This window comes from Thamnophis elegans, chromosome 5 (genome assembly GCF_009769535.1).
Source record: "Thamnophis elegans isolate rThaEle1 chromosome 5, rThaEle1.pri, whole genome shotgun sequence".
In the NCBI taxonomy this organism is placed as follows: Eukaryota; Metazoa; Chordata; class Lepidosauria; order Squamata; family Colubridae; genus Thamnophis; species Thamnophis elegans.
The window spans coordinates 50,347,023-50,372,324 of NC_045545.1; the positions used below are offsets into that span (position 1 = coordinate 50,347,023).

The 25,302-nt window shown below is 38.9% G+C and overlaps 2 protein-coding genes across 7 annotated transcripts in view; both read left to right on the forward strand.

Annotated features, from left to right (window-relative positions):
- Positions 1-16,240, forward strand: part of DEF6 (DEF6 guanine nucleotide exchange factor) — a 65,292-nt gene extending 49,052 nt beyond the window's left edge. Inside the window, exons 5-11 of the mRNA XM_032217276.1 lie at positions 3,438-3,584; positions 5,523-5,631; positions 6,300-6,598; positions 9,082-9,248; positions 10,464-10,662; positions 14,913-15,003; positions 15,458-16,240. Of these exons, the coding sequence (XP_032073167.1) occupies positions 3,438-3,584; positions 5,523-5,631; positions 6,300-6,598; positions 9,082-9,248; positions 10,464-10,662; positions 14,913-15,003; positions 15,458-15,684 (1,239 nt within the window). The 3' untranslated portion in view covers positions 15,685-16,240. The remainder of the gene's footprint in view (positions 1-3,437; positions 3,585-5,522; positions 5,632-6,299; positions 6,599-9,081; positions 9,249-10,463; positions 10,663-14,912; positions 15,004-15,457) is intronic.
- A 3,705-nt stretch (positions 16,241-19,945) lies between these two features.
- PPARD (peroxisome proliferator activated receptor delta) overlaps positions 19,946-25,302 on the forward strand; it is a 51,650-nt gene continuing 46,293 nt past the window's right edge. For 3 of the 6 annotated variants that reach the window (XM_032217647.1, XM_032217645.1, XM_032217648.1), the window contains exon 1: positions 19,981-20,545. The gene's annotated coding sequence lies outside the window, so the exon portion shown is untranslated. Of the gene's footprint in view, positions 20,546-25,302 lie in introns of all 6 variants that reach the window. The other 3 variants (XM_032217643.1, XM_032217640.1, XM_032217639.1) reach the window with 3 other exon arrangements.

Consider the following 25,302-nt stretch of genomic DNA (forward strand, 5'->3'; position numbering starts at 1 on the left):
GTGTGCAAACAGTGTGTTGAGGACCTCTGAAACTGGTTCAAGGGTAACAAAAAATATTTCCATTATCAGATTCCTATGGTATGGCGAGAGCAAAAGAACCATAGTGATGACTGTTACTTTTATTCATGTAATGTGAATGGGTTTAATTCCAAAAGGAAGCATTCCATTTCATACCCCAATCTTCACTCAATAATTCGTCCCATTCCCCCATGGCATAGATATACCAGTACCTAAGCCCCCTGCTACCTTGGAAGAGATACCTAGCTCTGACACCTGAACCAGATGATGAATCAAGTTCTGACTTTGAAGATGATACAAGACCAAAATTGTTTTCTCAGGAGGAGATGAATCATTTGGTAAGAGACTTGAATCTTCCCAAAGATGCTGCTGAGTTACTCGGATCAAGGCTGAAAAGCAGGAATTTATTGTTGCCAGGAGTGTCATCTTCATGGTTCAGACATCATGAAAAGGAGTTCATTCCTTACTTCGCCCAGGAAGACAAGTTGGTTTATTGCATCAATGTCGAAGGTCTGATGGGTCAATTTAAAATCCAATATGATTCAGAACAATGGCGTCTTTTTATAGATTCTTCAAAAAGAAGTCTCAAAGCAGTTTTACCCCACAATGGTTTTTACGCTTCCATACCTGTAGGTCATTCCGTACACTTGAAGGAAACCTATGAGAACTTGAAATTGGTTCTTCGTAAACTTAAATCTGAAGACCATGGTTGGCAAGTGTGGGGACTTGAAGGTCTTGTGCATGCTGCTAGGGCAACAAGATGGGTATACCAAATACCCTTGTTTTCTGTGTCTATGGGACAGTCGAGACCGACTAAATCACTGGACCAAGAAGAGTTGGCAGCCGAGGGTGCTAACAGTCAGTGAAAAAATGTCCTCTGAGAAACTTTGGTACCTTCCCATAAAGTTCTTCTACTACCTCGCCACATAAAATTGGGATTGATGAAGCAAATCGTAAAATCACTTCCAAGAGATGGAGAATGCTTCAAATACTTGGTCACCAAGTTTCCATGCCTGTCGGAAGCAAAATTGAAGGAAGGTGTGTTCGTTGGACCAGACATTTGAAGGCTTATAGTTGATCAAGAGTTTGTCAATACCATGACGGATTCTCAAAAAGAAGGGTGGATTGCATTTAAAGAAGTCGTACATAAATTTTTAGGCAATAACAAAGATCCTCACTACAAAAACATCGTCGGAAGAATGCTGAAAGCATTTCAAGCTTTAGGTTGCCTGATGAGTTTGAAAGTGCATTTCCTCCAGTCCCACCTTGACTACTTTCCTGAAAATTTGGGAGCTGTGAGTGAGGAACAAGGTGAACGATTCCACCAAGACATTAAAGAGAAGGAAAGGACATACCAGGGAAAATAGAGCATTACAATGATGGCAGACTACTGTTGGAGGCTTCAGAGAGACATTCCAGATGCTACTCACAAGCATATATGCATCAATAGGAGCCTCACAAAGAAGAAGAATCGAGTTTAGTGTGTATAGATGAGCTCATTTCAGTTCAAAAAAGGATTTTCATGAAAATATTGTAATAAAACTTTAATTGTATAAGTCTATTTCCATTTATTTTGAGGTATTGCCTTATTTAACATAGTTACCTACCGTATTTTCACCCATATAACCCGCCCACGCAGATAACCCGCACACGCATATAACCCGCGGGTTTTCTGGATCGTGTAAAGTGTTTCCCGTATACCCCGCCCACGCATATAACCCGCCCACGCAGATAACCCGCACACGCAGATAACCCGCACACGCATATAACCCGCGGCGAGTAAAAGAGAAGGGAAACAGCTGAGATGGGGGGGGAAGAAACGGAGAAAGAAAGAAGCCTGCGCACGCTGGGGAAGAGGAAAGGAACGAAGGAGAAGGAAACAGCTGAGATCGGGGTGGGGGAAGAAACGGAGAAAGAAGCCTGCGCACGCTGGGGAAGAGGAAAGGAACGAAGGAGAAGGAAACAGCTGAGATCGGGGTGGGGGAAGAAACGGAGAAAGAAGCCTGCGCACGCTGGGGAAGAGGAAAGGAACGAAGGAGAAGGAAACAGCTGAGATCGGGGTGGGGGAAGAAACGGAGAAAGAACCCTGCGCACGCTGGGGAAGAGGAAAGGAACGGAGGAGAAGGAAACAGCTGAGATCGGGGTGGGGGAAGAAACGGAGAAAGAAGCAAGCCTCCGATCGTGTAAGCCTCCGATCGTGTAAAATATTTTCTGTATACCCCGCCCACGCATATAACCCGCAGGGGGGCGCTGTGCATGTAAAAACCGCATATAACCCGCGGGTTATATGGGTGAAAATACGGTAAATTGTCAGGAAACATGATGTCCTATGACAAAATGGAGGTCATTTTCAGATTCAGCACACCAAAAAACATAAAGATTACATGGAATAACCAAAACAGTTCTCAAAAATTTTTTTTTTGCAGACCTGTGTTATCTATCTGTCATCTCTTGCCCTCTTCAATACTTTAATTGCTATCCTTTTTTTTTTTTGACTTGACTCCCATCTTCCTCTCTAAGATCTTTATCTCTTTCTACATCTGCTTCTTGGTTGTTCAATCTGAGTATTTTTCCCACCTCTTATCTCCTCCACTGCCTAGTTTCCAGGATTTCTGCCTATGCCCCTATCTCCCTTTTAGAGGTATCCTCAGGAATGCGAGTCAGTATTCCTGATAGCCACAAATCATGTGAGCAGGAGCAAACCAGGATACAGGAGAATCAATATATGGCACATACAGAAACAACCAAGACTGCAACACAAAATCCCATGCAAGGTGTTGACATTTTATTTCCCCCACTTTCATTTATCACTTCAGAACTACTATAAAGTATTGATTGTTTAGATGGTTTGCTGTTCTATTCCAACATACAGTATGCAGAAATATCGTAAGTAGTTAAATAGGCTGTTCTTACATATACAGGAAAATATAGTGGTAGAACAGACTGAAACAATTTGGGCTACAAATAGTGGATCTCTCTTCTGAACAGGCTTCTATGTAAAACTCAGAATGTACAGAAATTAATCTAGGTGAGTGGGTGGGGGTTGGTTTTACCTTTCAGCAACTGTATTGATTTTCTTCATTCATGAAGAATGGTTAACAAAGAGGAATATCCAAATGTGGAACCAGCTTGATTCTTTGTAATCCAATTTGCTACTGAAGGATTTTGCTTCTCAATGGAACAGGACAAGCACTACTTAAGAAGCCTTGCATTGTCATGTGCTGCATAGTATCCAGATAGTTGCTTGGTCATATGTTAAATTGCATAGTTCACAACCAGCCTACACTATGGATGTGCCCTGGATGTGATTTGGACCCTTTTTGTGACAGATTTTTTTTGTTAAATGGTCTTTTGTAAAGAGCTGTTGTATAAATCTTTGATTATAGTGTGTGTGCTTTTCCTTTTCATTCCCACTACAGGGCTATCTGTGGAAGAAAGGCCACCTAAGAAGAAACTGGTGTGAGCGATGGTTTACCCTGAAGCCCAGTGATCTCGCATACTATGTGAGTGAAGAACGTAAAGAAAAGAAAGGGAGCATTTGTTTGGACAGAAATTCATGTGTGGAGGTAATTGGACATTTTTATTGCAAAAGAGCATGTTGGCCTTTTATACTTCTCATGATCACAAGTATAGTATGCTGTTTTATTAAGAGATTAGTAATGTATGTTTGCCTGAAGCAAGTAAGTAATTGGTTCCTTACATGAATGTGAGGAATGATGGTTTCTCTTCCAGCTTTAAGGCATGTTTGAATGTGATGCTCTCCAGGTCTTCTCCTATCTTGAAGATAGTACAATATATGAAAGTCAAAATGTAAATTTCCATTAGTTCTGCATTTCTAACAAGTACAAGATTTATATTTTCAATAGTTTTAAAAAAACCATTTTGTTCCCTAAACTGCACAAACTTTCTCCTCACAACAACTTTCTTCCACTCTACTCTAAACAGCAATTGCTTTTACTGAAAGGAAAAAATAAGCAGTGATTCTCTTTTCCTATAAGCAGAGATATCAGTAATGATTGAAGGCCAAAATCTCATGCAGCTTGGTGGTATTTTTTTCCTTCACTTTGGTTTAGCTCTTCAAAACGTCTTAAGGCAATCTAGATTATCAATTATATCAACATTTACAGAGTACATAAATGTATACCAGTTGGCCCATGCAGTGGCTTAGCAGTTAAGATGCTGGATTTCTAAACTGGAAAGCCAACAGTGCAGGTTTGAGACCAGAGTGTTTCATGATGGAGTAAGCTCCTATCATCATCCTAGCTCAGTGATGGCTAACCTTCTTATCATCGTGTCCGCACCCATAATGCAATGCATGCACAACATCCCTACACCCTGCACATGTGTGTGCAACCCTCCGTGCTCCCCCCGTGATTCATGCACCCCCCCACCCCATTTTGGGCCTAGAAGGCCTCCCTGCAGTCTTCTGGGACAAAAAACGGGCCGCAGGGGGGTGCTGCTGCCCCATGCATGTGCACGGCCCCCCCTGCCCACCCCCATGCATGTGCATGTCTCCCACATGCGCCCCACCCGTGAGCATGCACGGCAGAGACCCGAAAATCAGCTGGCTGGCGGGCGGCACACATGCATGTGCAGTGGAGCTGAGTTGGAGCAATGGCTCGCGTGCCCGCAGAGATCTCTAGGCCACAAGGATCTCAATGGTTTGCTTTACCTGTCAGCCTCATCAGGTAGACCAGACCAGAAAATGACTTCACATGAAGGTTAAACTACTTTTATTGAATTAGTTATAACAAAAGAATTATGGAAGCCTGATTGTGTTGCACTTTCTTCCCTTTCAAATATTCAAGCAAATTAGGGATGCTTTTCTTTGAGTGACTTCTAAATGTTACATCTTTGCTCTTGTTAAAAAATGTTTCAGTTCCTATTTTCTAGGTAACAGTTCTTGAACATTTCTGCCTAGGTCACCTTCCTTACTGTAATAAACCAATTTAGCTAACCCCCCTCCAAATGCAATTTGCATTTCTGTGAAACTCTCAGTTCTGAAAAAAAAGTATTTGCTTATCAGCATATTATTGTCTCATGTCTTTTATTCTGGCTAGAATTAAGAGATTGACAAGAAATAGGAATTGAATATGGACTCAGGTCTATTTATGTAAAGGTGGAGAAATGAGGGGCAAATTTTCCACTAGAAAACAAAGAGGATTCAAACAGGAATTTGAATTGAGAAAGATCATTTTGTAAGGTTTTCCCAATTTCCCTGTGATAAACAAGAGTATCACTTCAGTCATTAGGAGATTAATATGGTGATGTTAATATGCTTAAAGTTGTCCCAATGAGCTAAAAAAAAGCCATTTGTGTGGCCTGTCAGCAAAATCGTAATAGGAATGTAGTTGTTCTTAACTTGGGAGATGACATAGGAAAGGGGACCATCTCCAACTAGGTTGGAAGCAACAGATTTTCTGCTTACTAATACTGAAGTCTCCCCTGTTACACTTGAGATTATAGAGCTAATTTTTACATTTCTCTCCTTTTCTGATTCAAAGATTTTGCCTGATAAAGATGGGAAACGTTGCATGTTCTGTGTGAAAACGTCTTCACGGACCTATGAAATGAGTGCCTCAGATACCAAGCAAAGACAGGAGTGGACATTGGGTGAGCATTCTCATGGTGCTTTGCCATGCTGCATGCCAGTTCTCCCTTGAGATGATCTGAGACGAATACGTTGAACTGCTTAATAACAAGTCTCTCATTTTTTAGGCAGACTTCTTTATGGACTGGCCATCTTCTTGTAGAGCATGACTGAACTTAATCAGATTTATCAAAAGTTAAAAAGCATCTCTACTTTAGATTTAGTGTCAGTGTGGGAACTAGTTTTGGATTTGAGCGCAGGTTCTTTTAACAATGTTCTTTTGGAGATCTTTATAGAGGTCCTTGTGGAGACCCCAAATTAAACAAGTATCAAGTAGCCGTTTTTGCCTCAATTTGAAATAAAGTTTCCTTGGGAAGACTGTTCCACAGTAGAATTGTGAAATCATTAAAAGAAATTACAGTGATTCTATCAAAAACTGTCACAACAATAAAAATTAATACAAGCTAAAAAAAAAAAGAAATATCTCCCAAACTACATTGAGTTGTGTAAACTTGTCTATTCACAGTTGCCACTTTTGCAGCTCTGGAATCTGTTTTGGCAAATTGCTGCATATTGATCTAAAACTTGTGATTGACTGATTTTATATTCTGAGGCAAACGGTGTTCCTTAATGTCTATGACCGAGAAAGCAAAAGGTTGCAGCCCTGCTGATGCTTCTGTTCCCTTGGCAGCCATCCAGATGGCAATCCGTCTCCAAGCAGAAGGTAAGAAGTCTCTGCACAAGGACTTAAAGCAAAAGAGGAGGGAGCAGCGGGAGCAGCGGGAACGAAAGAAGGCTGCCAAGGAAGAGGAAATGCAACGCTTGAAGCAGCTTCAGGAAGAAAAGGAGCGCAAGCTGCAGGAACTGGAGCTGCTCAAGGAGGCTCAGAAGCAAGCAGAACTTTTACTCCAGGAAGAAGAGCAACGGCGCCAGCAGCAACATGAGGAGATGCAGAAGATGTTGGAAATTCAGCTCCAGGAAGCAGAACAGGTGTGCATGTTCAAAGCAGACCCTGGGAGATCCCTAGCCTGTTAAAGATATTATGTCAATCAATGAAACAGAAATGACTAGAATCTTAAGCCATTTTTTGAATGGCTTGCTCTGTTCCACAGCTTCTTCTCACGTAAATCATGTTCTTGGGAACATTTAGAATAAACTTTCTGGTTGTGTTAGCATGCAACTATTTGAAATGCAAACAGTAATGGAAGTTTGCCTTACTAAACTAAAGTTGAACATTATGATTTAATTGGCTAATAACTGTAAACATGGCTTTCTTATGATATCCCTAAATAGCTAAGGGCATTATTTGCCCATTAGATCAAGAATAAAAGGGGGGAGGGAGAAGTAACGGGCAAATAATGGGCAAAGTATGATCACACAGGATGTAGTGAAGGGGAGGATATACAATCTCAGCCAGTTTCTTATGTAGGCCTAAGGAAGCAGACTAAACATTTATGGTTTATTACTGTACAGGTTGTAACATGCTTCTTAATAACACGGTGAACTGGTAAACTGCTTGCCTTCATGGATAGGTTCACTATAAATATGGAACTTTCTACTTCCTGTTGCCTGTGGCATACTCTTGACATTTTTAATGCAGACAAAACTCTAAAAGGAATTGCAGTGCATCAGGTAGTATTCTGACTCTCTATGAAATGAACAGTAGCAGAAAAGAATGTTAAATTTGTACAGTAGAACATTCTGAACAATCGTGTCATCCAATTTAAGATAACAGTGACCTCTATCTGCCAAAAAGGGTAATGCAAAAGCCTTAAATGCCAGCATAACCTTGTGTTCTAAATGTGGGACTAAGAAGTCATTTGCTTTCATTCAACCTACCACATAGAATTGCTGGTTTGGGAAACAAGAAATGGAGGAAATAATGCACTATAAACTCTGTTGAGCTTCTCAAGGGGTGCTTTAAATCTTACACTTAATTAAAGTTCTTTGATCTAGGATTGAGTGATTTACCTGTTTTAGGTAATGCTATATCATTTGCACAAATAGGTGTATAGATTCAGCTTTAGCACTAGAGGCTCAAGGAACCTCAATGAATAAGAGCATCCTCCGTCAGTTTTGACTGGCTTATTATTGCAGATTTTCTTGGGTAAAGATAACTTTGCCACAAGGTCTAAATTCAGTTACTGCACACTGCAATCTATAGTTTTGCCTTGTAGCTTTAAAGGGGCTGCAGCTATATCAGAATTCTATGACTATATTTAGGGGGTCTCTTACTGGGATTAAAAATTGAAGATGGTGCATTTGTAGCTGATTTGCTGCTCAGTCATTTTCAAGGATGTATTACTGAAAGAGTGCAGAGAAGAGCAACATAGATGATTAGGGAACCAGAGGCCAAAAAATATGAAGAATGGTTGCAGGAACTGGATATGTCTAATTTAATGAAAAGAAGGACTAGGTGTGACATGATAGCCGTGTTCCAATATCTCAGGGGCTGCCGCAAAGAAGAGGGAGTCAAGCTATTCTCCAAAGCACCTGAGGGTAGGAGAAGAAGCAATGGGTGGAAACTAATCAAGGAGAGAAGCAACTTAGAACTGAGGAAAAAATTCCTGAGTGTTAGAACAATTAATCAGTGGAACAACTTGCCTCCAGAAGTTCTGAATGCTCCAACAATGAAAATTTTTAAGAAGATGTTGGATAACCATTTGTCTGGGGTGGTGTGGGGTTGCCTGCCTGGGTAGGGGGTTGTACTAGAAGACCTCCAAGGTCCCTTCCAACTCTATTAAGGAACCCCCAATTTCTATGTAAGCTTCTTAGGCCTTTTCACTGTAAAAACATACTCTCCTAATTGTTCTCCTGAATGCTATTATTGAACCAGTTGTTGAGTGTAGGTGGCCATTCTTTTGTACAATAAACCTCTAGTAGAGCTTAGGTTGGGCACCTTTGCGGAGTTTTTACACTCAGCTTTAGAAACCTACTTACTCACTTAAACATTCTTATGATCTCATCAGTTGCTGTTTTTAATGGTTTGTTTGAATACTTTTACTGATTTCTATGACTTAATGGTCTTATAACTGTTATAAAACAATTCCGGCAGAAGATGTAATTACATAATCATTAAGAGTCAACATGAACTTGATAGCACATAATTCTTTTTTAAAATCAAAATTGTTTATAACTCATAATAACATTTTAATTTTTCCCCAAATGATATATTTGCAGCCATGATGATCTGTTTAATTTTTTTTTATATGTATCATCATTAGTGATGTATATCTGGTGGATTCATCATTCCACCCACCGTTATAATCTAATAACCTAAAATGTGGCAGATTAATGGGTGAGTGTGGGTTATATATGGAAAATAATAACATTGCTGGTGTCCAGATAAAACAAGAGACTTTACTAGTTACCAACTTCACCAACTACAGCTGAGCACTAGGCTGTTTTCAGCCCCATGCTGTTAGCCAGGATACATTTTGGCTGCTGACTGCCTTTACTTCACCTACCTGCAGGCTCGGGCTTCCATGCAAGCAGAGATGGTTCTGAAGGAGGCAGAGGCAGAACGTCAGCGCAAGCGCATCGCAGAACTGGAAGACATGCAGGAACGACTCCAAGATGCTCTGCAACAGGAGATTAAAGCTCGTCAAGATGAAGGGGCTGTGAGATATGAACAGGCCAGGTAGCATTTGCTGAATAGCACTGATGTATTGTAACCTGGGAAAAATTGGGTTAATAAGAAAAGCAAATAAGAAATAATTTTGATGACATAATTCTGACTAAGTATTGAATCTATTTTTACGATATTCCTACTTTGAAATACCTCAAAGGCAATATATATTTATGTACCTAATTAAAGTGAAGGAAAAACATTGAAATATTAGCAAATGAAATTATAATAAATAAAAACATTAGGTGTAAAAGATATGTAACAAAACATAAGAAGAGAGTAAGCTACTTTTCACAGGAAAAGCCTGAATGAAAAGGTGGGTCTTCAAGAGTGCTAAAACACGGTCATCTCCCAAATGTCAGGATCAGAGGTGGGTTGCTGCCGGTTTAGCTTGTTCAGCTGAACCGGTAGTAGAATTCAGGCCTGGATCGCAGAACCAGCAATGACCCAGCCTTACACATCTCTGGTTCTCTGGCGCAAAGTGTGCACACAGCGAACTGATACGAACTGGTTCAGAAACCCACCTCTGGTCAGGATGTAAACGTGGGTGTAAACAGGGATACAGTGGCTAAGACGCTGAGCTTGTCAACCAGAAAGGTCGGCAGTTCAGTAGTTCGAATCCCTAGTGCTGCGTAACGGAGTGAGCTCCCGTTACTTGTCCCAACTTCTGCCAACCTAGCAGTTCGAAAGCATGTAAAAAAAATGCACGTAGAAAAAATAGGACCCACCTTTGGTCGGAAGGTAACAGCGTTCCTTGTGCCTTCGACACAGTCATGCTGGCCAAATGACCACGGAGACGTCTTCGGACAGCACTGGCTCTTCGGCTTTGAAATGGAGATGAGTACCGGCCCCTAGAGTCAGGAACGAGTAGAACATATGCACGAGGGAAACCTTGACCTTTAAACATGGGTACCACCACAGAGAAACTGCTCATTTGAAATAAATAGCAGGATAAGATGGTGCAAGATGATACAGAGAAAGACCAGAGAAGAAGTAGATGTGAATTCTTTAAAAAGAGAATTCCCAACAAATTCTTTCTCACTCACTTTATGACACCATAAGCGACCATTCCCAGAGAGGAGACAATCTGTTCCTTTTGCAGAGCAGAATTACTAATTTCCTTCAAAGTATTATGCGATGCTTATGAATCATGGGACTAACCCAAACTTTAGACACTAAATCACTTACAGAATGAGAATGAATTAAAATCCTGTATAACTTTGTTAGATTGCTGGCAGAGGAGGAGGAAAAACTGAAGCAATTGATGAAATTGAAGGAAGAACAGGAAGACTATATTATCAAGGCCCAACATGAAAAACTGGCTCTCAAGCAAGAGATGGAAAGCAAGAGCAAGTTTCTGGAAGAAACTAAACTGCAGTTGGAAGAAGTCAGATTTAATAGGGAGAGGATGGACCAGGATGTCATGGTAAGCACTGGAGCTGTGCCTGTTTTTTCCTCTTTTGAAGATATTTTATTTTTTTAAACCAAGGGTTTTTAATCCCCCATTTCATACCCTATAGCAGCAATTCCCAATCTTTTTGATACGAGGAACCAGTTTCGTGGAAGACAATTTTTCAGGGGACTGAGGAGGAGGGGAAGGAAAACACAACCTAGATTCCACACATGCACAGTTTTGCTCACCCATAGCTCATCTCCAGTTGTGCTGCCTAGTTCATAACAGTACACAAACCGGTACCCGTCTGTAACCTGGGGGTTGGGGACCCCTGCTTATGAAACATGCTATTCCCAGAGGTGAGGCAAGCCTCCACTCTTCCAATTTTCCAAAAAAAGTGTTAAGATCGATCTTTACCAATAAGCTTGAGGGTCTAAAAGTATGATGCAGTCCTGGGGATGGCTGGTGGCCTGAGAACACTCCCATTCCCTTGTTAACCTCCTAGACCTTTGAATTTTGTACATTGAGCTTTATCTTTACTTGGAAGTTTTAACCTCTTTGTTTGTGCTTTTATTTATGTATTTATATTATTTTATTACATGCTGTAAGATGCCCAGGATTATTTAGGTGAGATGGGGCATGTAGAAATTAAATACACAAAAAAAATAAACAAGCAAATAAATACATACATATATACCAACATACATATAGGCAGACCTTCCATTTCATTCTGTATTGATGTAGCTAACATTTCTATTTTAAACACTTTGCTCAATATTGAAAAAAAATGAGGTTACTGATATCAAAATATTCTTAGATTTTACACTTTAAAAGTGTTAATCTGAGTCCTCTTGCAAGTGATGTTGCTGGTATTTTTATGGTATTAAAATGACCAAAAGGGTTTTGCATTTTTATTTTTAAAATATTAAAATATTAAATTTTAAAATATATTATTATGATGAAGCATTCATTTACTGTCAATTAATTTATGCAATTTAAGCTAAAGAGTCCCCAGGCAGAGAGCAAATACACTATAGAAAAGATGATCTCAGATGCGTACCTCCACTGTAATTGAATGTTCAGATGGGAGTTTCAAAACTATACTTTGTATATAGTTGTCGCATTGATTCAATTTGTCAGTCGCAAGGATTCAAATTGATTCATATATTGAAAAATCTGCAACTTAAACAGTATTGTTGTAGAGGTTTGAATTAATTCAGTAAGATTGGTATTCATTGAATTGATTTAGTGAAACTATTAGAATCAATATTTACAAACCTACTAAATGCTGCTATTTTTCTGCTATACAAGTGGAGTAGTTGGCCAGCCATACTTTGTGGAATTCATTACTTCCTTGGTACTTTCAAGTATTGAGTACTATTACTATAGATATTTTTATTTGTTTGTTTAACTAAATACTTTTAAGTACAGGTTTTTTTGGAGGGGCAGTGGCTAAGTCAAAAACAAATGTTCCAGAAAAAAATACAGTTAAACTGCCTCCTATTATGCCAAGAAAAATGCATGAATGCATTTATGTAAATCATCAGGATTTCAGCTAATTGAAGGTGATTTTACTTTAATCTCATTGTGAGTTAACAATGTTATACCACTAGATGGCATGCACTAACCTCTTATAGTATTCTGTTTTAAAAAATTAAAAATGAAAATATGCCAAGATCTCAGGAAATCAGAAATCTCAGGAAATCAGAAATCTCAAAAAAAAATCATCATCTTATACAGATTTGGCCATTTAATCTTTAAAATTGAAAATAATTGTTTAAACGTCATTTTAATTCTGATGTTTGTATTTTAGTGCTTACAGTGCATGAAATTGGATGATTGTTCCCATTGCTTGAAAAAAAATTGCATTATTCCACTCAATAATAGTTTAAGATTTCTTTGCATTTTCAATACTATCTGCTGTATAGAATTAAAGAATTGTAGCCAAGCATACTTATAGATAAATGTGGCTGCAAATTGAGATAGAAGATCAGATTTTCCCCTAAGGATGCTCCAAAATAGGTTAACTAATCTAGTGTCAGCCCTTCAAGAGAGAACCAGATCAGGAAATTCACTCCACGTGATCAGAACTATACTTTATTGAAACAGATTATTACAAAAGAATCTTGCAAGTCTGTTGTATTTCTGCATCCTTCCCTCTTCAGTGAATCTGGGAGGAGCATTTGGAATTTCTTCTTAATACTATCAGCTTTCCCAGAACTTAAAGAATGCTTCCATCCTGTTTATTTACATAATGATTTCTGATTAGCTGCTTCAAGGCCGTCTCCTTGGCTATCTACAGCTAGTTAATTATAGCATCTGATCTCATCGACTTGGTTTATTTACTGTGTGAATTAAAAAAAACAAAACTCATCAGAGCTCAACACAACAACCCTACTTTTAATTTCCCTGGTTTTGATTTTATTACATTTTAAGGGGCTGGTGATCAGCTTTAACATTTCAGTTTCAAAATTGCTTGTTCTAAATAGAATATGCTTGCCCAAATTATGTCTGCAGAGTAGTTTTTCAACCTTGGCAGCTTGAAAATGTATGGATTTCAACTGCCAAAATTTCCCAGCCAGCATGTTAGCTGAGGAAGCTGAAATCCACACAGCTTCAAGTTGCTGAGGCTGAGAAATATTGGTGTAGTGGAGAATGCTTGATGAGAATCCCATTCCTCATAAAGTTTGACCAAAGGGGATCTCTGCAGATACTTCTAACCTGTGGAATGTCTGCCATTAGAAGCTTAAGAAACATGCCCTCAACTTTTAACATTCAAAAAGCTTAAAGACCACAGTTTAAAAAAATACATTTGGCAACTGAAGCAAGAATGGGTAGAGGTACCCGAGTTTTGGTTGAATCCTGTTTCATGTTAAAAACGTCATGAATTTATAATACTCTGTTGAATGGGTATGCTATTTTTGATGTACTTATTGTGTTAATTTGTTGTTTACTGTTACCTATTGGTTACCTATTGCATGTTGTTTGTAAGCCCTTTTAGAGTCTGGTGATTCAAGAGACATCAAACTTTTTGCAGTAAGTAAACAGTCCTTGGCTCCAATGGGCTGCCCTGCCCCTTTCCTAATCTTACCAACACTCTCCTTTTTTTATTTCTTCTTAGCAACCAGTGTCCTTGGATTTTTCCCACTCTCCCCCACCCCTGCCCCCTCTGAAATGCTTCTCCCAAAGTATGCATGTTTCAGAGTTGTGCCTGGATTAAACGTGTCTAGTCATGGACCATTCAAAACTAGCTGTTCTCTGCATGGATCGTTCTGTACATATCTACTTAATTTTTTTTCCAAAGAAAATATTTCAAAGGCTTTAAAATATGTGAGAAAGAAACAGAGCTCTTTAAAGAAGTTGCCATGACCACTTCTCTCAGGACAATTCTTCTCCCTGCGTCTTCATGGGGCATTTTCTATCTAAAAATTGCAAAACAAAGTCCTGCTCTTTCTCTATTTCTTTTCTTAATAGATATTCTGTATTTTAAAAAAGCTAGAGAAGAAATAGTAAAATAACACAAGAGATTACAATTAGCTGATAACTATTTTCCCTCTGTGAAATTCTTTAATACAATTCATTATAAAATCTTGTTTGAGAAGAACCTGAGAATTGTATCCCAGAGTTTGTGGTGATCTTTCAAGGAGACAGCCGTTTTTGATTTAATGCTGGCATTTATAACACTATTACCTCAAGAAATTCCTACAGTTTCAGTTGTTCCAGTCCTTTTCCTGTTAGCCAGAAGTGATTACAGAAAGTGCTCTTAATTGATTAATTATGTCTTCATGTAACATTCTAGGCCATTTGCATTTTCAGTAAAAGAAGATATATATAGTTCAGGGTTGTACTGTGGAATCCTTGATGCTCTTTGTACTTGCAGACATTTCATTATCAAACTAAGTAACATCATCAGTGTGAATGAGTGTGGGCTTTACTCCCTGTATGTGTGTATGTGTGTATGTATGTATGTTTGTATGTATGTTTGTATGTATTTATGTCTATGTATGTATGTGCGTGCACACACACACACATACACACACACACACAGAGGGAGTGTAGTTTTCTCCTTGGTAAGTTCCTTGATAAGAGTATTGTTTTCTGCTTAATTGTATTTTTGTTGCTCAATATCATATCAACCTTTTTTTCAGTAGGTGTGATGACTGCCTTCTGTTGATTCACAATTTATAATTCACTACGTGTTTACCATTTTGATTACCTAGAAATTACACATATTTTAAACAGAGATAGCACCCAAATCTTTTTTCCCTCCTCTTCCATTGCAGATAGCCCAGCAGAAACTCCAGCAAGCCAGCACCAATGTAAAGCACTGGAATATTCAGATGAACCGACTGATGCACCCCATTGCTCCAGGAGGTATGACTGCAGAAATATTCAGCTATGAAGCAAATTATGCAACTGCAGCCAGATGCCCTGTTTCAGGCTTGCAAGTTAAGCACACACAAATTTATAATTATCTGGCTGCCAAGGAATAATCTTGTGCTTTTTGAATAGACATTGTGTTTGTGTTTGTTCTTCTTCCAGAATTTATGACCACAATTGTTTTAAAGATTATTTGTTCTCTTTTACAAGACAACAGATATCCAGGTTGAAGTCCAGCAATCTGGAATATTCCATTTGTTTATATGTGCTGTGCTGTTATTTCCTACCATTGCTAAGTTCTGCTTCAAGAGAGGTGGTTTATAATTTCTAAAACACATATATTCTGTGTACTTGCAGTAACAGTGATGGGCATATGCCTAGTAATTTGTCCCCTAACGTCTTAAAATAAAAATAAATTTGCCATGTGCTTTTCTTTTCCGGTTTATAGAAAAACGTACCATGACAAGTGGAGGATTCCCTGGCTTTAATCCTGCAATCCTGTCCAAAAGAGAGTCATCTGTCAAATTAAAACAAAATATGGAAAAAAAGAAATCTGATCCTGAGAAGAATGAAAGCAAAGAAAACATAAATGGAGAGACAGAGCAGCAGATGCTGATGCCAGAAAAAGATGATTCTGGCTCAGAAACCCCTTGTTTAGCTTCAGAAGAAAAGTAAACCCACTTAATTGAAATCTAGGGACCAGAATATAAGTGTCATGGCAGCTTAATGATTATCATAGTTTATAAATAGTGAACATATGTAAAGATTGTTTCCCCTTCCTATATAAGTTGTAAGCTGCCCTGAGTCCCCTCAGGTAAAAGGGCGGCCTATAAATAAACTTAAAATGAAATGAAAAGATTGTACAGGGAAGAATTGCGATGATCTCTGCAGTTAAGCCACCCAGTATCCTAGCAGTTCGATTTGTGTGCTAGAGTTAAACCTGAAGGTCTACACATACACATATAAATATTGCTTCCTGACTGAAACTTCAGAAGTATGATTTAAATATGGGATTATGGTTCCCCCAAAGCATGCTTTATTTGGTTTCAGCAGATAAAGAAGAGTTCTGGTAATGCTGTATCCTACTATGGTATTAAAAGTTCTAACAGTTGGTGGTCACAATAGCCACTGCTGTAATATGCCAAGAATTTTGTCATTCTCTCTAAAAAAAATAATATTTGTAAAATATATTGTCTGAACAATTGAAATGTGTTATAAAAATTGAATCCTTTTCTTTTTGGCAGTGTCATTAGTTAACTATTTGTGTCATTCAACTAACCTTGTATTATTAGTGCATTGAAAGGAAATAACCAGAGTTTATGTAATTTTTGAAAATGTTATGTTCTAATGTTAATGAGACAAATCAGCATTTAATAGAAAAAGTTACAAAGATAGAAATTTGAAGTTTGGTTTCATTACGCTGCTGATGTATAGCACTAATACAATACAAACTTTTTAGCTGAACATTTCAGTTGAAGTTTCAAATTAAAACATTCTAACAAATGACTATCCAGCCTGGAGAGGAGAGGCCATTGTTTTCCTTGATAAGTGGCTCCACCTTGTTTAAGTTTCCATAGCTAATACTGAGAAAAATGAATCTTAAGAGCCAGCTAAGGATTATTTTGAAAGACAGCAGGCAATGCAAGGCAGATCTTATTACATAAAGGGCTGCAAACATTGCTACTATGTGTAAAGATAAAATTCTAATCCCTGGCATGTTTTTAAAATTTAGATCCTTCATATTTAACTAAATTACAACAATCTGGAACGTAAAATACAAAATAAACACAATCGTATTCCATTATTAAATGATGGAGAAAGATTGAGAGAGTACCCTTTAAAAAGTGGTGATGCCACTATTGCTTATACCATAGCAAGGTGATCCTTCTTTATATTGTTTTCTTATTGCTCTTATCAAGCAAGGTTTTGAAGAGTGATGAAAATATTATAAAATATTTTGAATCAGCACAGATACTATGTATATCCTATGAGTAATAATGACTTGATATACATCTATCTACACTAAAAAACAATTCCCAATTCCTGCAGAAGTAATTCTACTCTGAAATTGTCACATTAGGTGGCAGCAGCAGCTAGCTGTTTTTGGCTGATTTTATAAAGGTGAGAGAGTCTGATCTGGTTAGGATTTTGCTAGTTCATCAAGAAATTCAAGAATTGTAGATGAGATTGGGCAGTTAGGAAAAAACCCCATCCATGTAAGAAGAAAATGAAGTGAAGTATTGTACGTCATAAATGTAGAGTTGGTATCTACAACAGGTGAGATAGTAAATACTTTCTAAATTGTACAAAGGTTAATTGAATACTTTCAATTTTTAGGGATAAAATCTTTCACATAATAAATTATAGAAAAGATTATTTCTGATCTAATGTTCCCCTGATGATATTAACTTTATAAGTGCAAGGACAGCCTGGCACTTTAACTTGGCATAAAATAGATGAGTCTGCTCATTAGAGGTAATTGTTGTTCTGGTGGTGGTGATGATGATAAAATGACTGCTAGTATATCACATAACACGGAATCAGATTTTGCAGCATTATAGTCTCTCTTTTTGTGTTTGTCCCTCCCAAATAATTCAAAATGTACAGTATTTGCTGTCTAGTATTTTCTGCTTGATTTTATTTTCTGTACATCATCTCCATGCTACAAATATATGGAGTATGACAGAAGCCTGTCCTCTTTCCTATAGTATCTTTCAATTTGCAAGGTTTCTGATCTTGCTTTGGTACCTGAAATTTGGCTTGCCTGTTAGCTTCTCAGTGGCTAAAATATTATTGGCTAACTCATGCTTAATGTGTTGTGTGAATCCAAGGAATAGTTACCTAAATAGTTGGGCTAATTCAGTAAATCATGTTTTCAGTTAGTATGTTTTATGTGAAAGTAGCTAATGTTATTGAAAATTTCAATAGGTAAATTAAGTCAAAAGTGGTGGAGGAAAAAATTATTGGAATAGAAGTCTAATTAGAGATTACCATACCAAATTCTATAAACTAGGAGTGATTAACTTTTTGATGAGGCAAAATGTGTTTTGGGGGAACAAGGACTGAGGTGTGCAGAACAGTGATGTACAATGGGAGAGATGATGATACAGAGTGGGAGATAGTGCTTCATTTGACAAGATTTTTCTTCAGTTTGGGAAGGTGAGTATTTGGAGAATTTATTTTCATATGTAATCTACTTCAGGAGTTAGAAAACACAAATATATGTTTTATATTTAAAAACAGGAAATTGTGTAATGTTTGTTATTGTCTGAATAATTTTGGTTTAGGCACGTAGCAACTACTACAGCATGCTGTAAAAGAGTCTGGGATCCACAAAAGAGTTTGAAGTGATTTGCTGTCACATTACTGCAGGCCATTCATATCTGCTATGGTCAATATAACCAGGGGAGTAGCCAAGATACCTCCCACACCTATGCAGTATTTTCTTTCAAATCTCAGCTTGTGGTTAGCTACTTAATAATGAAAATGCTACATCTTGCATTTTCAAAGTGGCCAGTAAGGTGGTTAAAACAACACACAACAAAGAGCAAAATATTCCCATAAATAAGCTAATTGCTTAGAAACTTTTTTTCTTGTAGTCAGAAAAAGAAAAACCCAGAACCAGGTGAATTTTTCCAAAAAACTAAAGCTACATAATCATTCTCACTAGCTACTGCTACTTCAGAATTTCAGCAGATGGGTGTGTGACAAATATGACAAGTTGAGTAACTTGTGAAGGCTAATTACAGGATTTTAGGTGCTTATGTATGTGGTTAAATTGGTTTAAGTCATTTTATTTCCAAGGTCTTGAAAGGAATAATTCAGAATTTATTTTCTATTTGGGCAGAACATGAGAGAGATAAGACATGGTTTTGTAGTTGAGCACAATTGTTAATCCTATTTCACTAATTGAAGTACAATAGAACTGCATCCCAAGGAAGCTTTTTTATTAAAGCCAACTCCGGCTAACCACTCTTTTTCCATCCAGGACTGTAAACAGTTGCCAACCAATATCCCAGTTACCAAACTACATTCTGGAGTCTAGAATAATTTAAGAACATCCAGACCTTTAATAAGCTGGGCGACCTTGGGCCAATTACTCTCTCAGCCATAGGAAGGAGACAACTCACTTCTGAAAACCTTGTCAAGAAAACTGTAAGACTTGCAGCTAATGCATGGGAACTGTCAAGTAAAACATCTACAGAGAACCAGGTTGGTGGAAGCTAAACTAAAAAAAAATCATGGTTTCAAAATAACTAAAAACACACATTCACACGGCACAAGGAGAACAAAATTGGAAATAGTTGAATGTCACTAGAACAAACTGCTATTAGTTCGTCTCCTAAATCTGACCAGAGGTGTGTGTTTTTCTCTCTCCGAAACTCTAAATCTCCGTTTGGATTTATCGTCTCAAATTCCTGGTGTCGGGAGTTGTAGACAAATATATCTAAGGGAACTCTAGTTTCAGGCTGCTCGTTATAAATTACCGCAATAAAAATGAAAACACGAGTTTGAAAAATTACTCTCCGTGTCCGGTAAATAGGTTCAGGTCTCGAAATGCCGAGGCTTAAATCCCGAGGCTTCCTTTTTGCACTACTTTGAAAAGAGCTGCCTCGTTGGGTACTGCCTGCTTGACTCGTCATTGTGCGGAACCGACTATGCTTCAGGGAAGAGCCGAGCGTCTCTTAACCCTGGTTGAGCAATCTTTCCGCCCTCAGGCAGTCCTGTGAGATGCACGCACAGGCTCAAGAACGCGACTCTGTGGGGAAAGGAGACCCCCCCAGTCCCGGAGGAACACCAGCGGGGGGAGGGGCGGGGAGGGGGGCGGACGGCTGAGGCGACTCGATTGCGAGAAACAAACCTTTCTCGTAGAGGGCGGGAACAGGCTTGGGCTGTCGTCGTGGCGATATGCTAATACCACCCTCGGCCCGCTAGGCAAGCCAATGGGACCCAAGTGCGCGGGTAGCGTCAGGCTCAGCCTGCGTGACGTAGGAGAAGTGAGTCTCTGCTGCTGCTGTGGGCCCCGCGGGAGGGGGGAGGGCGTGAATGACCAAAAAAAAAAAGTTCTGCGGAGCGTGTGACCCGCGAGCGTGGGCGCCTCGCCGCCGGCAGGTGAGGTGCGGGTTTACCCGGGAAACTCGGCGTGAAGAGAGCCGCAAAGAAGGCGGTGCGCTCTGGGTTTTTTCCCCGGATTCGGCGTGGTGGGCGGCCGAGCGTCGTTTTAGGGCGCTTAGAAGGCCCCAGAACCTCGTACGAGACTGTGGCGCCGGCCTCGTCCAAGCTCCTACTGAGCCGAACGCTCTCAGGTTTCGGTCCGGTCGCTTGGCTTTGCGTCCGCGCTGTGGCGTCGGCCTCCCCCTCGCTCCAGCCTTGAGAGGTCGCTGTCCTGATGCTCGCTGGCCGGTGAAACCGGGTATACGAGTGGCCCCGTCTCCAGCCTCCCCTCCTCTGTCTCCGGGAAGCGCAGGATCCAGGACGACCGCTGAAGTGGATCGAGCGGAGGCAGAGCCACTTTCTGCTTTCTCGGAGCAACGCGGTAAATAGAAGAGTTGGCAAGGATGCCCCTGGGCGTTTGGGCCGGAGAAGACAGGGAGCGGGAGGGGAATAGAGTTCGCTTTGCTTTTGCTGACTTTCGCCGCCTCTTGGGTTGCTGGTAAAGCGGGCGGGACTCGGGCCTGCAGTGTTGCCTAAAAAGAGCACCGGTGACCGACCCAGTCGGGTTGCCTTTCAAAGGGTTCTGCCATCTAGGCATGGCAGGAATAAGGGCGGGAATGTAAGAGACCACCTGAGTCCTCCAGGTTCTCTGCATGCTCCCTCACAGGGGTAGACAAGAACAAGGTGTTTCGCTGCCTCAGGTAGAAAGGTAGATGGTTCACAAGGTCAGGCATATCTGCTCTCCCATTGACATTACAAAGGGCAGCACTCATAATCAATAAATAAATAACAGGTTGGTGTCTTTTCAAAGCAGCCCTAATGGACTTTCTGAGGCAGCTGAAGATCCCAGCCCTCCCTACAGAAATTCCCAGAGAAGAGGACAAGCAAGGAGAAATAAGCATCACTCTTCTTCAGTGGTGGTACTGAGCTCAGTCTTTCCCCATTATATTGTCCAGGAGCAAACCTGCCCATATGGTTTTATACTTCAGTGAGACAGGGCATGTTTTTGACAATTCACCTTCAAATGTTGAAATGGTTGGGACTGGAGGAAGTGAAAAACATAGGTAAAACATTTTCCCAGAAAATACTGCTGCTGATATTACCTTGTCTGGTAAGGAAACTAAATTGAAACAAGCTTGGAGAGCAAACCACTGCCAGAATAGGTTTTTTTTCCCCCTGCTCTTCCTCGCTGACCCCATAAGGGAGAACACATGTTCAGTTTAAAAAAATGATGCTTTAACCTTCATATGTATAATCGTATATATAATCATAACTAAAGTTAACTTTTTTAAAAAAGTTGTCCTACATCAAATTGGAAGAAACTTTTTGTTGATATATTCAGATAGCAGCTATACACCCAAAGCAAAGCAGCTATCACAATATGAAAGTTCACAGTTGTAGATAACTGGAATTATTTTGTTTTAAACCTGATACAGTATTTTTTGTTTAATTAATGCCAGATATCTCAGTGATACAGAATTGAACTTTGAAGGATCTTTGTTATTTCTTCTCTTTGTCCAAGTTTTGAAGATGAATGCACAATGTACAGTAAAGTCTAATAAATACTGTGCATCTCTGATTGTTCATATTTGTTTTAAATAATTATTTTTAATTTTATTGAAAATATATATTTAAACCAATGTTATTATGCTTTGCAGTTCTTAAGTTAAGAATTATGATAGTTATCTCAATGAAAATTTTTATGACAAGAGCATACAATTATAAAAAAGTGATTAAGCTTGTTAGTTGTTTTTGTGAAATTCTTTGGTTGTGCAAGTAGATCACTTGACATCAGGTGTGTCTAAATGTTGATGAACATTTAGGATTATAAGAATTATCTGAGTATGGATAGAGGTACCGTGTTTTTTGGAGTATAAGACCCACCTTTTTTCCTCAAAAAAGAGGCTGAAAATCTGGGTGTGTCTTATACACCGAATACAGCATTTTTTGCCTCCCGAAGCCCATCCTCTTTGCCAAAATGGCTGTGCATACCCTTATGGAGGCGTTCAGAGATTCCTGGGGGATGGGGAGGGCAGAAATGAGCAAAAAAATGAGCAGTTTTTTGCCCCCCAGCCCCCAGCAGCACTATATAAGCCTCCATAAGGCTATGCATGCAAATTTTTTAAACAAAAAATGGACCCGTTTTTGCGAAAAATGGGCTGTTTTTTGCTAGCTTTTGACCCTCTCCCGCCAGGAGCACTCTGCAAGCCCCCCCAAGACTGTTCATGCCTTTTTTTGGAAAAAACGGACCCGTTTTTGCAGAGTGCAAAAACTTTTTTTCCTTTTGGAAAGCTCAAACTGATTGATGAGAGTTACATTGATCAAGTGCTGTGCCAGCAGAAACACCTTCCTATTTACTGTATTTCTCTCTATCTCTATGTCTCTCTCTCTCTGTCCACTTACTTACCTACCTACCTACCTACACACATACACACACACACACTCCCTACCTATCTATTGTATTTCTCTCTTTTTCTCTCTCTCTATCCCTTTATCTATCTACCTACCTACCTAACTACTCACTCTCTCTCCCTACCTATCTACTATCTCTCTCTCTTTCTCTCCCTTTATCTACCTACTTACCTACTCTCTCTCTCCCCCTACCTATCTACTGTATTTCTTTATTTCTCTCTATCCCTCTACCTACTTACCTACCCCCTCTCTCTCTACCTACCTACTGTATTTCTCTCTATATATATTTCTCTCTCTCTATCCATTTATCTACCTACCTACCTAACTACTCTCTTTCTTCCTACCTATCCACTGTATTTCTCTCTCTCTATTTCTCTCTCTATCCCTCTACCTACCAACCTACCTACTCTCTCTCTCTCCCCCTACCTATCTACTGTATTTCTCTTTCTCTTTCTTTCTCTCTATCCCTCTACCTACCTACCTTTCTACACTCTATCTCTTTCTATTTCTCTCTCATATATATATCCCTTTACCTACCTACCTACCTACCTACCTACCTACCTATCTACCTAATTAGTCTTTCCCTACCTACCTACTGTATTTCTCTCTTTCTCTCCCTGTCTATCCCTCTATCTACCTACCTACTTTAAAAAAAAATTGCATCTTCAAAATCTTGGTGCATCTTATACTTCAAAAAATACGGTAATCAATACATTAGCTCTAGCGAAGGACATGAAATGCATATATATGAGAGCAAGTCCCAATGAATAGAGCAGGCTAAGTTTTGTGAAGATAGGCACATAAAAGCATTATCTCAGGCATGTTTCCAGATGCACTGTTGCATAACATTGCAATAATGACTTATGGAATGAAATAATTGAAAGTTTTAATAATTATTTCAATTATTTCAAATAGTTTCCCCTGAAAAAAAGTTGCTAACGTAAGACTAATGAGTATCTATGGAAAAGATATACAGTGTATGGGTGGGGCTGGAAACCCAGAGAATCCAAATATGGTTTCTGGTTTACTGAAACTTTAAATCTTAATATTTACATCAGGACATCTGGAGGGCATTACATTGAAGAAAACTGGTACTGGAGAAAAATTTGCACAGGAAGGAATATGTTAGGCAAACATTCAGCTAGACATTGTAGTATTTCCTATTTCTTCTTCTTGGTTTAAGGAAGTCTTTTGTTTCCTTTGCATTGTAATAAGGAAAAGAGAGATAACAAAAAGTCAAGTGCCAACCTGAAGAATAATAGAGTTCTAATATAGTGCAGGGGGTGAGGGGGCATGAGTTGAGCTGGTTAGTATTTTGATAAAAGATTACCAAGGAATATCAGGACTGTAAACCAGATAGAAAAAAAAACCAAGATAAATGAAAGAAAGAACTAAGGATTCTATTTTCTTTCCCAGTAATAGTTGCAAAAGATATTGTATTTTTTGGAGTATAAGACGCTCCGGAGTAGTAGTGGAAAAAAATTCTGCCTACCAGGTATTCATCTGGCTAGCGTCCTTAGCCTTGTCAGTTTCAGTTGTGAACAAAAGTTGATTAAATCTAAGCATAGTGTACTAGTAAAGGATATAGTCTTCTTGGGGAGATTTATTTAATAAAAAAAAGTAATGAGGGAATGGCTATTTTAAAATTTCCCCTTGTATATTTTAGTGTGCAGCCTGATAAGTGTTTTCAACTAGTGTAGTCTATTTAGATCTCTGTCATACATTCCATCTTAATAAAGTTATCAACTACTAACCTATGGATCCTTTTTCTTTTTTCTCTTTTATAGTTTCTTTGTCGTAGTCCCCATCACAATCTTCATTTTGCTTAAATGTGACTGAAAAAATGTCTAGAAAAATACTTATTTAAATATTCTGACATTTTTCTTGATGTTAATATTTTTTTATTGCACCTTTTAGTTTAAGCCCCTTTTTCTCTCTGATGAATAGGAATGCTGTTACCTGGGCAGTTGTCTTACATCTGTATAAAAAGTAGCAATGCAACATATGTGCACACTCACCCCCTCTATATTACTTATTGGCATTTATTGGTATTTTTTCTATTACACACACACACACAGTACTGTGCAGAAGTCTCATGCCACCATTAGATTTGTTGTAGCAATGGTATAATGAACATATATAATTATGTCTCAATCTCCTTATTACAGTACAACCAGAAAATATAGGAAATTTGTATGCAGTTTTCCAAAAACAGGAAAAAGGCAGGAAAAAAACAGCTTCCATAGAATAAAGTGGCAAGTATGTATTGTGACCTCCCCTTACACTTGAGCAACAACAGCAGACATCTGGCTCTGACATTGCCAACACCTGTATGTGCCCTACTATTTCATGCCAAACTGACTCCATAATACTCTTTCACTGATCCTCAGGCTAGTCTTTTTGAGCTTTAGCATATCTTAGCCTTTTTACCCTTTTTCCCTTCAACAAAAGTGGTTTCGTGGTTGCTACCCTTCTACAAAGACCATTTCTGCTTCATACAAAAGAAGGGTTAACTCGGCATCCCAATAAAGCTGTCAGATGCTGAGCCAGGTCTTTGCTGGACTTCCTCCGGTCTCTCAAAAAAAGAAACCGAGGAACTTCTCATCAGAATTTGAAAATTTCCTTGTCATTGACCTCTTCTGATTCTTTTCTTTATAACAGTATAAATACCACATCCTGAATATCCAGCTTGTTTGGCTTTGCTGAGGCAAAAGTATGATTTTATGT